Source organism: Myotis lucifugus, unplaced genomic scaffold (assembly GCF_000147115.1).
Source record: "Myotis lucifugus unplaced genomic scaffold, Myoluc2.0 scaffold_278, whole genome shotgun sequence".
NCBI classification, from domain to species: Eukaryota; Metazoa; Chordata; class Mammalia; order Chiroptera; family Vespertilionidae; genus Myotis; species Myotis lucifugus.
The window spans coordinates 42611-54906 of NW_005871326.1; the positions used below are offsets into that span (position 1 = coordinate 42611).

Sequence of the window (12296 nt, forward strand, 5' to 3'; positions counted from 1 at the left end):
ACACACAATCCATGCCACCCAAAAACAAGGGAGCGGGTTCTTTTTTAAAAATAATATTTTTTATTGCTTTCAGAGAGGAAGGGAGAGGGAGAGAGAGATAGAAACATCATTGATGAGAGAGAATCATTGGTTGGCTGCCTCCTGCATGCCCCCTATTGGGGATCAAGTCCACAACCTGGGCATGTGCCCTGATGGGGAATCAAACCATGACCTCCTGGTTCATAGATCGACACTGAACCACTGAGCCACACCGGCCGGGCAAGGGAACAGGTTCTTCACAAAGTCTTATGTATTTTCAATTTTGCTTCAACGTCATATAATTTGGGCCACTATGCAGATGGCATAGCCCAGTGAGATATGTTCCTAGAGATAGGGTTGCTAGAGAGTCAATGGCCTTTTCATCTCTGGGAATTTATGAATCATCCTCAGAGATGGAAAAGATTCTTCCAAAGTAAAATGGAATGACAGTGAGTGCCCTGGGCAAAGCCCTATGTCCCCTCACTTGGGTTTAGGATCCGAAGGCCGGTGAGAACCTGCAGCCACGGCGAGCCGCAGCGGCGTCCCGGGCCCTACCCGTGTTAAGTGCTGTGTGCTCTGTCTCCTCCCACAGCTATTGACCTGCTGTACTGGCGGGACATCAAGCAGACCGGGATAGTGTTCGGGAGCTTCCTGCTGCTGCTCTTCTCCCTGACCCAGTTCAGCGTGGTGAGTGTGGTGGCCTACCTGGCCCTCGCCGTGCTCTCGGCCACCATCAGTTTCCGCATCTACAAGTCTGTTCTACAAGCCGTGCAGAAAACCGACGAGGGCCACCCTTTCAAGTGAGTGCCCCGGCCAGGCCGGCCCTGGCCCAGCCTCTCCCGGGCTCTTTCCCTCTGCCGCTCTTTCACTCCCCTACCCTTTGGGTCATGTTTCTCTGAGACCTAACAGGCCTCGTAAGGGTCACTTTAACACCCTCTCTTCTAATCTCTAATGTTTCTGGTGAATTTCTATAACAAACTCAATTGTCTCTATTCTAACACCTATTGTTTTACTGATTTTTAATTTTTTAATGATTACCAATTAAATATGTAATATTTATTTATTTTTAAGCCTCACCTGAGGATATATGTTTCCATTGATTTCAGAGAGAGAGAAAGGGAGGGGGAGAGACAGAGAAATATGGACATATGCGCTCTGAACCGGCAACTTGGGGTATGTGCCCTGACTGGAATCAAACCCGCAACCCTTGGGTACATGGGACCACGTTCCAACTAACTGAGCCATACTGGCCAAGGTTTAAATACTTAATATTTAAATTTAACATAAGTTTACTTATATAATATAAATTTATATTTAACATTAGTATTTTATATTTAGTTATTCCTAATACTAATCATAATTCTTGATATATATATATATATATACACACACACAATGTTTTCTCATTTTAAAAGTGTTTCAACAATTAATCCTCCCAACTCTGTGAAGAAGGCATGGCATTATAGTCCTTACTTACAAGTAGGGAAACTGAGGTTCTAAGCAGTAAAGTGACTCACCCAAGGCCACAGGGCCAGTCCAGAGCACAGGGCCAGGACCAGGTGTTCGGATTTTCACTTCTAGGCTCTCTCTAGAAGTTTAATACCAAAGGGCCGATCTTCTGAGGGGTGCAAGGGTCATGAACAGTCTTATAATGTTCCCTCATCTGCATTCTTATACCAGGGAGATCTAACTGGAATGCATATTGAAGAACAAATTATTTTTTTTATTTTTTTTAAAATATATTTTATTGGTTTTTTACAGAGAGGAAGGGAGAGAGATAGAGAGTTAGAAACATCGATGAGAGAGAAACATCGATCAGCTGCCTCCTGCACATCTCCCACTGGAGATATGCCCCCAACCCAGGTACGTGCCCCTGACCGGAATCGAACCCGGGACCTTTCAGTCCACAGGCCGACGCTCTATCCACTGAGCCAAACTGGTTTCGGCAAGAACAAATTATTTTTTTAAAGACAATATACTTGGAGAATATAGGAAATGTAGTGAAGGGAGGTATTAGCACTGCCGGCTACATGCCACCCACCCGCACCCCAATTTATCTCCTGATTCTAGATTGTGAGCTCGGGCACTTTTAGCTCTGACTGTCAGTCACCCCTGGCCTGGTGCTGGCCCCAGAGCGCAGGCTCCGCAGCAGGTGCCCTCACCTCCTGTAAGCAGGGACAGTTCTGCCTCGTGGATGACACAGGTGGGTGCTGCCAAATTGGTTTCTCAGCCAGCCCCAGTAATTCACCGGGATGCCTCGCCCTACCGGGCTCACCCACTGGACAGCTGAATCAAGGCCTCGGTGCGCCAGGCTCTAAAAGGGAGAAGGATGACTGTGTTATGGGGCCTGTTGACAAAAGGGAAAAGGCTGTGCATCAGATGTCCCTTCCCAGCCTTTGGCTCCTGGCTTCAGTGTCAAACCCAGTTACAGGCTGAGCATTCTTGTTCTTGGGATGCATGTGGCCTCTTCTAATGCAGAGTTAAAGTGTCTCTGGGGCTATAATTTGGCTACACAAGTTCCCATCCCAAAGGTGTGAAGAGTGAAGTGGAGTGTCATGGGACCAGAGACTACACACTTAGAGTCTCGCCCTGCCCCCACCTTTGCTCTCAGCCATTCAGGAGGAGCTGGTTTCTCCTGCTTTCTTGGCCCCCAAGACAGTCAAGTTACAAGGGGAACTTATCTTTCATTTGGTTTATTTCTCCCAATACCCAGTATAGGACCAAGACTCTAACTACAATTTGCTCAACTACTTTTTTGTCCTTTAGGAGACCATTTTAAAATGCAGGATTTTCCTCTGTTTTTATCAGTTAAAGAAATATCTGACTCAGAGTACATTTCGAATCAAAACATACTATCTAGACAAACCAGTATTATTTTTTCCCAAATGGAAGAAAACCCATAATATTTCCATAAACTCAAGCCAAATGCTGCTTTCCTCTTCACCCCTATTCCCAGAGTTAGGTAGGCACTGGAAGTGCTCTAGGGCTATCCTCTGGGTAGACAACATGGCCTGTCTTAGTGCAGAGGCAGGTGGAGAGAGGGAGGGTGGACCTCTGTGAGGAGCATGGCCAAACAGGAGGATGCACTGATTTGCATATATTTGAGGAGCTTGGTTTATCTACCCAAGAGTTCAATATAACCATTTGAACAAATGAAAAATGCAGTTACTAAAGATACCTCTCTCTCTCTCTCTCTCTCTCTCTCTCTCTCTCTCTCTCTCTCTCTTTTGGTGTGTGTATTTATCTTTATGTACATGATTATCTTTTTGTATTGAATTTATTGGAGTGACATTGGTTAGTAAAATTACATAGGTTTCAAGTGTATACTTGTATAATACACCATCTATTATATTGTGTGTTCACCATCCAAAGTCAAGCCTCCTTCCGTCACCATATGTCCCCCTTTACCCTTTTCTACCTCCCCCCATGCGCTTTTCCCTCTTGTAATCATCATACTGTTGTCTGTGTCTATGAGGTGTTTTGTGTTGTTGTTTTTTTGTTTTTTGCTTAATCCCTTCACCTTTTTTACCCAGAACCCCAACCCTCTCCCCTCTGACAGTTGTCATTCTATTTTCGATAGCTGAGTCTGTTTCTATTTTATTTGTTTGTGTATGATTTCACTTACATGTGGAATCTAATGAACAAAATAAAGGTTCCTCTCTTAATAGAACCAGTGAGCATTTTAATATGGCCCACCTCACTTGAGCTTTCCGAGATCTCTAGATAAAATCTTGGAAGAACTTTCCAGAATTTAAATATGCCATCTTAAGAGTTTTAGATGACAAACAATAATTGGCAGCTAGAATTTTCAGATATTTCAACTATTTTAAAAGATAATTCATGTCCACTCAGCCACGACGACATGAGGACTTTCACATTTACCTGGTGGGCCAGGGATATCGAGAGAATTCAGAAAATGAGCTGATTTTGGACAGTTGCTCACATTATGATGCTGTCTTTGGGAAACAGAAGTGGTTACAGGGCCCCACTGGGCGCCATGATTCTCCCGTCCCCCAGTGCACTGAGTCTGGTGCCCACTGGCTGGCACTCCCCGTCCCCAACCAGGACGACCCAGCTGTCACACTCAGAGTGAAAGAAGGAAAACTTAGCCGTTCGGTGGTTCCCTCTGATGAGTGCTCTGTGGGGATGGTTTGTTGGCAGGGCCTACTTGGAGCTCGAGATCACCCTTTCTCAGGAGCAGATTCAGAAGTACACGGACTGCCTGCAGTTTTACGTGAACAACACGCTTAAGGAACTGAGGAGACTCTTCCTCGTCCAGGACCTGGTGGATTCCCTAAAAGTACGATTGCTTAAGCTGCTCACTAGACAGTCTTGAGTTTTGTGTTTTTCCCCTAAAGGTATCCTGTATAATAAAAGCCAATTATGCTAAGTGTCCAGTCGTACAGTTGGCCGTTCAACCAATCAAAGCATACTATGCTAATGATATGCTAAGGCCGCTCAACTGCTCGCTATAACGTGCACTGACCACCAGGGGGCAGACATTCGACTGGTTGATGAGTTGCTATGTGTGGGTTTCCTATACAGAGGCATTGTCAGATGACCACAAGGGGGCAGAGGCTTCAACCGGTAGGTTAGCTTACTGTTGGGGTCCAGCCGATTGGGACTAAGCAAGACAAGCCAGACACGCCCTGGAACCCTCCCGCAGTCCCTCCCCAGCTGGCCAACCTTCCACATCCCTCCCTGGCCCCGATTGTGCACTGGTGGGGTCTCTCAGCCTGGCCTGCACCCTCTCGCAATCTGGGACCCCTTAGGGGATGTCAGAGAGCCGGTTTCGGCCCAATGGCGCAATGACCAGTCGCTATGACATGCACTGACCACCAGGGGGCAGACGCTCAACTCAGGAGCTGCACTCTGGTGGTCAGTGCGCTCCCACAGGGGGAGCGCTGCTCAGCCAGAAGCTGGGCTCACAGCTGGCCAGCGCAGCAGCGGGAGCCTCTCCTGCCTCCACAGCAGCACTAAGGATGTCCCTGTGGAGAGCGGACCTAAGCCATCAGTTGGATATCCCCCCGAGGGCTCCCAGACTGCAAGAGGGCACAAGCCGGGCTGAGGGACGCCACCCCCCCCCACCCCAGTGCACAAATTTTGTGCACCGGGCCTCTAATAATATAATAAACCAAAACCCATATGCCGGGGTTCTTGTTCCAGCATTAAGAAGGGTTCAGGAAATCTGGAGAAGGCTGTGCGTAGATTAAATAGGAGTCCAGAGACAAAATATAATTTTGAAAGGTATTTGGGGGTCAGAGGAGCCTAGTTTAAAGGAAAGTAAGATCTCCTCGTCTCAGGACCCCCCATGCTTTTTATTAACACAATTTGTCCTGAGGCAAGACAGAGATACACGCTTCAAAGGGTCAGGGTTTCCTATACAGAGGCATCGTCAGATTTGGGGGAATTAGCCTACGGCTGTTCAGGTGTTTGGCCAGTAGGAGGCAATAACATGTAGATTAAGATGCCCTGAGCTGTCTGGCAGCAAACAATCAATTTAATGTATCCTATTCAGGTTTGGGGAAATGCCTTCAGCCATTCCCAGATGTAGCCCTGCTGTCATGCTGGAATTGGCTTCCGGCACCCACATCTTGGAGAATAAAATGCAAGTGCAAATTACATTCTAGAGTCAGAAAACTTCTAGCTGTACCGTCCCATGGAGCTCATGCAGGCTAACCCCCTTATTTTACAGATGTTGGAAGTGTATTGTGGCTCAGAGAGGCTAAAACACTTGCCCTAGGTTGCCCACTGAGTCAATAAAACTTTATGAATGCTGAAAATTGAATTTTATATCATTTTAATATATAGCAAAATGTTATTCTTGTTTTGATTTTTATTCGAGCATTTAAAAATGTGAGATCCATTCTTAGCTCATGGATCCACACAGAAACAAGCAAAAGGGTTCTGAGAAAAGTAACCAGGACCCTCTTTCAGTAATCCTGCGACAAGCTTTAAGTGCTCCTACATTTCCTATTGAAATCATGATATATTTTGCCTCAAATTCGAATCTAAAAAGTCAATGAAATGAGACTCTTACCTGTCACGGTTTTAGAAGCTGTGATAATCATCTCACTTTTCAGTTCGCAGTCCTGATGTGGCTCCTGACTTACGTTGGCGCTCTCTTCAACGGCCTGACCCTGCTGCTCATGGGTAAGGACAGATGAGCGTGCTACGTCTTCCTTCACACGCTCCGTGAGCATAGAGCTTCCCGGGCTGCTAGCTGTTCGCTTGAATTGATAGATTCCTGGGAACAAATACCAGATCCCCCTGAGTGCTGCACATTTCCCTGACCATAGTTCAATAAAGAGTATAAGATAGTATATTACACATTAATAATGAATTTCTTCGTCTGAAGGGTTTTTTCTTCTTCTAATGTACATTACAATGGCAGTTTGGGACAGAAATCCATTTTCATCCTAGGAAGGCACAATCTACCCTCGTTCTTGGGATAATGATTTACTATCTGTAAAGGGCTCAGCATCCCTTTGTTTTCCTCAGGAGCTGCCCTGTCCTCTTTTATCTAAAATGCTGACTATTATAAATGCTATAATATTACATAACTACATGAACATGTATCTATAAGCTTATAGATACTGATGACTCTCAGAATTTTAATACTCTTATTTGTTTTTCATCCCAGCTGTGGTTTCAATGTTTACTCTACCTGTAGTGTATGTTAAGCACCAGGTAAGTTCTGTGTGAAGTCAAACATTCATGTTACGTTTGGCCTCTTGAACTTTGGATGTGCTCATGATTTTCTTCCTTGTTGTAGGCACAGGTTGACCAATATCTGGGACTTGTGAGGACTCACATAAATGCTATTGTGGCAAAGTAAGTTACACAGTGCAACTTGTAAAAAGGAGAGACTGGCTTAAGCAGGCATATAAGTGGATGAGGTAGGGGTAATAAAAGGATAATAAAATGATAGGTTGATTTATGATCATTCATTCACTTACTTGAGTCATATTCATGCTCTTTCCAATAGTATTATTTCAGAAAATAAGTACAAATTTTAAAACTCTCAATTAAACAAAACTTTCAGGTGTTTTGATGGTGAATGAGGATTTTTTTGACTTAACCAAATCACACATTTTATTTTTTACTTTTATTTTTCAATTACAGTCTATATTCAATATCATTTTTTATTAGTTGCGGGTGTACAGCATAGTGGTCAGATAATCATATACTTGACAAAGTGATCCTCCTGATATTTCAAGTACCAACCTGGCTCCGTACATAGTTATTACAATATTAATGACTATATTCCCTATACTGTACTTCACATCCCTGTGACTATTTTGTAACTACCAATTTGTATGTCTTAATCCCTTCACCTTTTTCATGCAGTCCCCCAGCACCCCTCCCCTCTGGCAACCATCAGTCTGTTCTCTGTATCTATGAATATTTCTATTTTGTTTACTCTTTTATGTTGTTCTTTAGATTCCACATATAAGTGAAATCATATGGGATTTATTTTTCCCTGACTTATTTCACTTACCATTATACTTTCTAGGTCCATCCATAATGTCAAAAATTATAAGATTGCATTTTTTATGATCCAGTAATATTCCATTATATGTATGTATCACCACTTTTTTATTTATTTTTTTTTAAATATATTTCTTTATTGGTTTCAGAGAGGAAGGGAGAAGGAGAGAGAGAGAGAGAGAAACATCAATGATGAGAGAGAATCATTGATTGGTTGCCTCCTGCACACACTCCACTGGAGATTGAGCCCGCAACCCAGGCATGTGCCCTTGGCCGGAATCGAACCTGGGACCCTTCAGTCCACAGGCTGACGCTCTATCCACTGAGCCAAGCCGGCTAGGGCCACCACTTTTTTATACACTTGTCTATTGATGGGCACTTGGGTTGCTTCCATATCTTGGCTATTATAAATAATGCTGCAGTGAACATAGGGGTGCTGCATATATTTTTTCAAATTACTGTTTTGGGTTTTGGGTTTTTTTTGAGATATACCCACACTTTAAAAATGGACGTTGTAAGACCAGGAAAGCTCATTAGCTGGCCTTATGTCACATAGCTGACTGGTAACACAGCAGGGACTAGGACTCAGGTTTCTTCATTCCAGTCTGGGTAGTTTGGCTACGCTGAGATTAGTCATAGGTTCCGTTACCTGGGACCATCTCCATTTATGCCTAATGTCCTGGAATAGTTAGTAACAGCACTGTCTTTCTCTTTCAGAAGTGTCTCAGACTGGTAATAAATGGTCACCTAACTCTATCACAGCTGCTGTAATCCTGAAATAAGTCACTATCTTTGTTTACCTAAAAAGTTATTCTTTAAGAAACATGGCCTTCTTGGATCATTCATTGTCTGATTTATACATTCTTCTTATTGCTGCAAGGGAATGTGGTTATTCAGACTCATAGATTCTGAGAGAACAGACTGATGGTTGCAGAGGGGAGGGGGCGTTGGGGGACAGCGTGAAAAAGGTGAAGGGATTGAGAAGCACAAATTGGTATTACGGAATAGGCACAGGGATGTAAAGTACAGCATAGGGAATACAGTCAATAATATTGTAATAACTATGTATGGTGCCAGGTGGGTACTAGAAATACTGAGGGGGACACTTTGTAAATAAAGTATATGATTGTCTAACCTCTATGCTGCACACCCGAAACTGTACAAAATGATATTGAATGTCAACTGCAATTGAAAAGTAAAATGTTTTTTTAAAAACCACTTCAAAAAGAAGAAAAAAGAATGTGTTTGTGGACATTCATACATAAAGATTATTAATTTTGAAATATGAAGCTATTCGATCACTTAAGCTAATTAAAGCAACAACACATAATGTCATAAAATCCTTTTATTAATAACACTTGTGATTTATTACCTTTGATGTTGTCTTTTTAGGATCCAGGCTAAAATCCCGGGCGCTAAAAGGCACGCTGAGTAAACTGATATCCCACCGGGACTGGGCACACAGAAATGTCTGGAGTGGTAACAGCTCTCTTCTTAAGTGTCACGGCAAGTCGATTGTCTCTCCCCCCAGTACCGTAATCTTAGAGACAAACTTTGAAACGGCTCTTTTTAGGCTGTTCCTGTACTCTTAGGATATTTGAGTCCCTTGTGTCAAGCACTAAAGCCTAGAGAAAAGTGTATTAGATGTGGTTTTTAATTTCGTGTTGCTAAAAAAACGTGCATGATGGTGCGAGCCCAAGTTATCCTTCCTTCTTCGGTGTTCTTCTCCTCCTCCCTGCAATGCTTCTGTAGCTTCTCATGTTCCCGTGGCTAGGCCTTTCCCGCCGAGGGCCCTGACGCAGTAGCGGAAATCGCTTTTATGTCCTTGGGCTGCTGGTCGGATTAACCTTTAATAACAATATATAGAAGTGTAGACCGATGTCTTAGTGTTTTTCCAACACACACAACGTAAAAATAAAAACAGTTGGCTGTACTTATGGTAATCAGTTTTGTATAACTTAAAAGAATTAAATGAATGAATAAATCCAAAACAAACAGGCGGTACTTCTGTTGTGTGGGACTGACGGGCTGATTTACATGTTTGGTGACTAACGAGTGCCAGCATGTTAACTTTATTACAATTTGTATTACTTTCTCTGTAGTTCCTAATGGATTTAATGATGGACTCTGGATATTTGCACTTCTGTACTTGGTATTGAATGCATAAATAAATGTTACTAAATGTAAGAACTTCTCCCTCTCTTTTTGTGGTCTTACTAGAAAATGCAAAAGTTGTAAGAGACGAAATCTCCGGAGGACATATATGTTGGGAAGGGTGAGACCAAGTGTTCATTTTTCTTCTGTCTCCAGGACCATAAGGTCCAACCCCAACCTGGCATCTGGCTACTTTGGGCTATTAATAGAAATCACCCAAACTGGAAAAGACTGTATATTATATTGTGTGGTTGGCACAGATATTTTAAGTAGTTTTTTAAAATTGGAAGTTATATAAATCCTTCCATAAAATTCTTATAATATACAACACAACACTGGTATGAAACAATTAAAATTGCTACGAACTCACTCTTTTTGGAATTATTTATTGAGCCCCTGACGTGTGAGCCCCTAGTCCTGAGACTAGGACTGTGAATAAGAGAGACTATAATTCTTGCCATCACCAAGACAAGTCTTCTAACCATTGCTCACTTTTTGTCAAAAGTCCAGTTGCACATTTGATTTCACTCTTAGAGTCAAAAGTCAAGGATGACCTGGTAGAAGTGGATGCAAGTTGGAACAGTGGGAGGAATAAAAGTAGAGGGAGATAAAAGGAATAGTTACAAAAGCTGCCTTTGACCTGTATGCAGGTTTCATAAGCACTTATGGAGACCGCAGGGCAACTGGACACTGTGCCAACAGCCAAAATGGGGGAGGTGGGGGGTGGCTCTGTGGAAATGCTAACTAAATAAAAGGCAGCATGACATAGGAGCGACAGAGAAGGTGAGCTTTGGGGCTGGGTCCTGATTGGCTTTCTCCAGACAGAGAAGGTTCATTCCAGCATAAAGAAAGAACATGAACTAAGGTGCTAAGACATGGTAGTGCATGGCACACCCGTGTGTAATAAGCTGGATTGGGCTGCAAGGTGCTTGGGGTGGGAATGGTCGTGTCAGTTAAGGCTGACGGGCTGGGTCCAGATCACACTAGAAAGAAACACCAAGGGCCTGGTCTTTGTTCTTTAGATCTCAGAGTCGCATAAACACACGGAGGGTGCCTGATACTAGAGATTAGAAGACTATAGGAAACAACTATCACATAACTAACAGCAAGCAGGCGTCAAATGACTAGGCCTCTACTAAAGTAGCCACAGTGAGAATAGAAAGGAGGTATCCACCTGTTCCTGATCCTTTATATCAGCCCAACCTGCCAGGCACCCACTATGCACAAAGGACTGCCTAAGACAGCGATGGCGACCCTTTTGAGCTCGGCATGTCAGTATTTTGAAAAACCCTAACTTAACTCTGGTGCCGTGTCACATATAGAAATTTTTTGATATTTGCAACCATAGTAAAACAAAGATTTATATTTTTGATATTTATTTTTTATATTTAAGTGGTATTTAACAAAGCAAAATCAACCAAAAAAAATGAGTTCAAGTGTCACCTCTGACACACATGTCATAGGTTCGCCATCACTGGCCTAAGAGATTACATGGAGAGAGATGAGACTGGCGCTGGCGATTAGATACGGTGTTTCAACCAAGGCCAACCTGAGAGTTAGTGCTTCCTAGGCACGCTAGGCAGCTCGCATGCCCGCCCTCGCTCACCTCCGTCTAATACTAGCTGATCAGGAGAATGCAAGACCATTTTTGAGAATAGAAAGCCTAAAAGAGCTGGTTTGGGAAGGAAGACAATAAGCTTAGTTTGGTCCCTACTATTTTTTATGGTTACTAGATACAGAAGAGGATGTTTTTTTCATGTGTGTATTTCAGTCTCCAACCTTGAAGATGAAGTTTCTTCTAAATGGCTCCTTTATGCCGAATTAACCTTCCCCAATATCTGCATTGGCAGCATTTTCCTCATACTTATGGGCCCAGAATTCTTTGCATAAGCAGCTTCTCAGTAGGAGGATCTTATGAGGAATTGCATTTGCTAACAGTCGTGAAGAAAATTTCCTGAGGACAGTCCAGCCTTACAAAATGATAGGCATGGATATAGAATTTTACCAAATGGAATAAAGGGCACATAATATCCTGCTTCTACAGGAAGCATCTGTTAAGTTGATATTCAAGATGATAGATACAATGGGAGGGCCCAGTGAACAGGAAAGAAGAGGACCAAGGACAGAGCCCCCAGGGACCCACAGTGAGTGAGGTTATTCTGAAAGCTGTAAACAGTAGAAAATTCTTATTAAAACAACTGAAATGTATTCTCTCGCAGTTCTGGAAGCTGGAAGTCTAAAACCAAGGTGTCGGCAGGGCCATCCTCTCCCCGATAGCTCTGGGGGAGAGTTCCTCCTACCTCTTCCAGCTTTTGGGGTTGCCAGCAACATGTGGGGCATCACTTCAGGCACATGGCCATCTTCTCCCCGTGTGTCTTCACATCCTCCTCCCTCTGTGTCCAATTTCCCCATTTTATAAGGACACCAGTCTATCGGATTAGGGCCCACCCTAATGACCTCACTTGAACTTAATTGCCTTGGTAAAATACCCTCTTTCCAAATAAGGTCACATTCTGAGATGCTGGGGTTTGGGACTTCACATATATTCTTGGGGGGCGGGGGGCGGGGGGCGGGGGCGGGGGCAGGGGAGAGACACAGTTCAACCCATAACACCATCCCAGGCCTCACACTGG

General features: G+C 43.4%; 1 protein-coding gene across 1 annotated transcript; it reads left to right on the forward strand.

Annotated features, from left to right (window-relative positions):
• Positions 1-610: 610 nt before the first annotated feature.
• On the forward strand, positions 611-9695 carry LOC102438237 (reticulon-1; the record flags this gene model as incomplete). The annotated part of the gene is made up of 6 exons (XM_023763235.1): positions 611-818; positions 4180-4318; positions 6102-6171; positions 6662-6708; positions 6794-6852; positions 8902-9695. Coding segments are annotated over 6 exons (566 nt in total), but the record flags the coding sequence as incomplete, so codon positions are not given.
• Positions 9696-12296: the final 2601 nt, after the last annotated feature.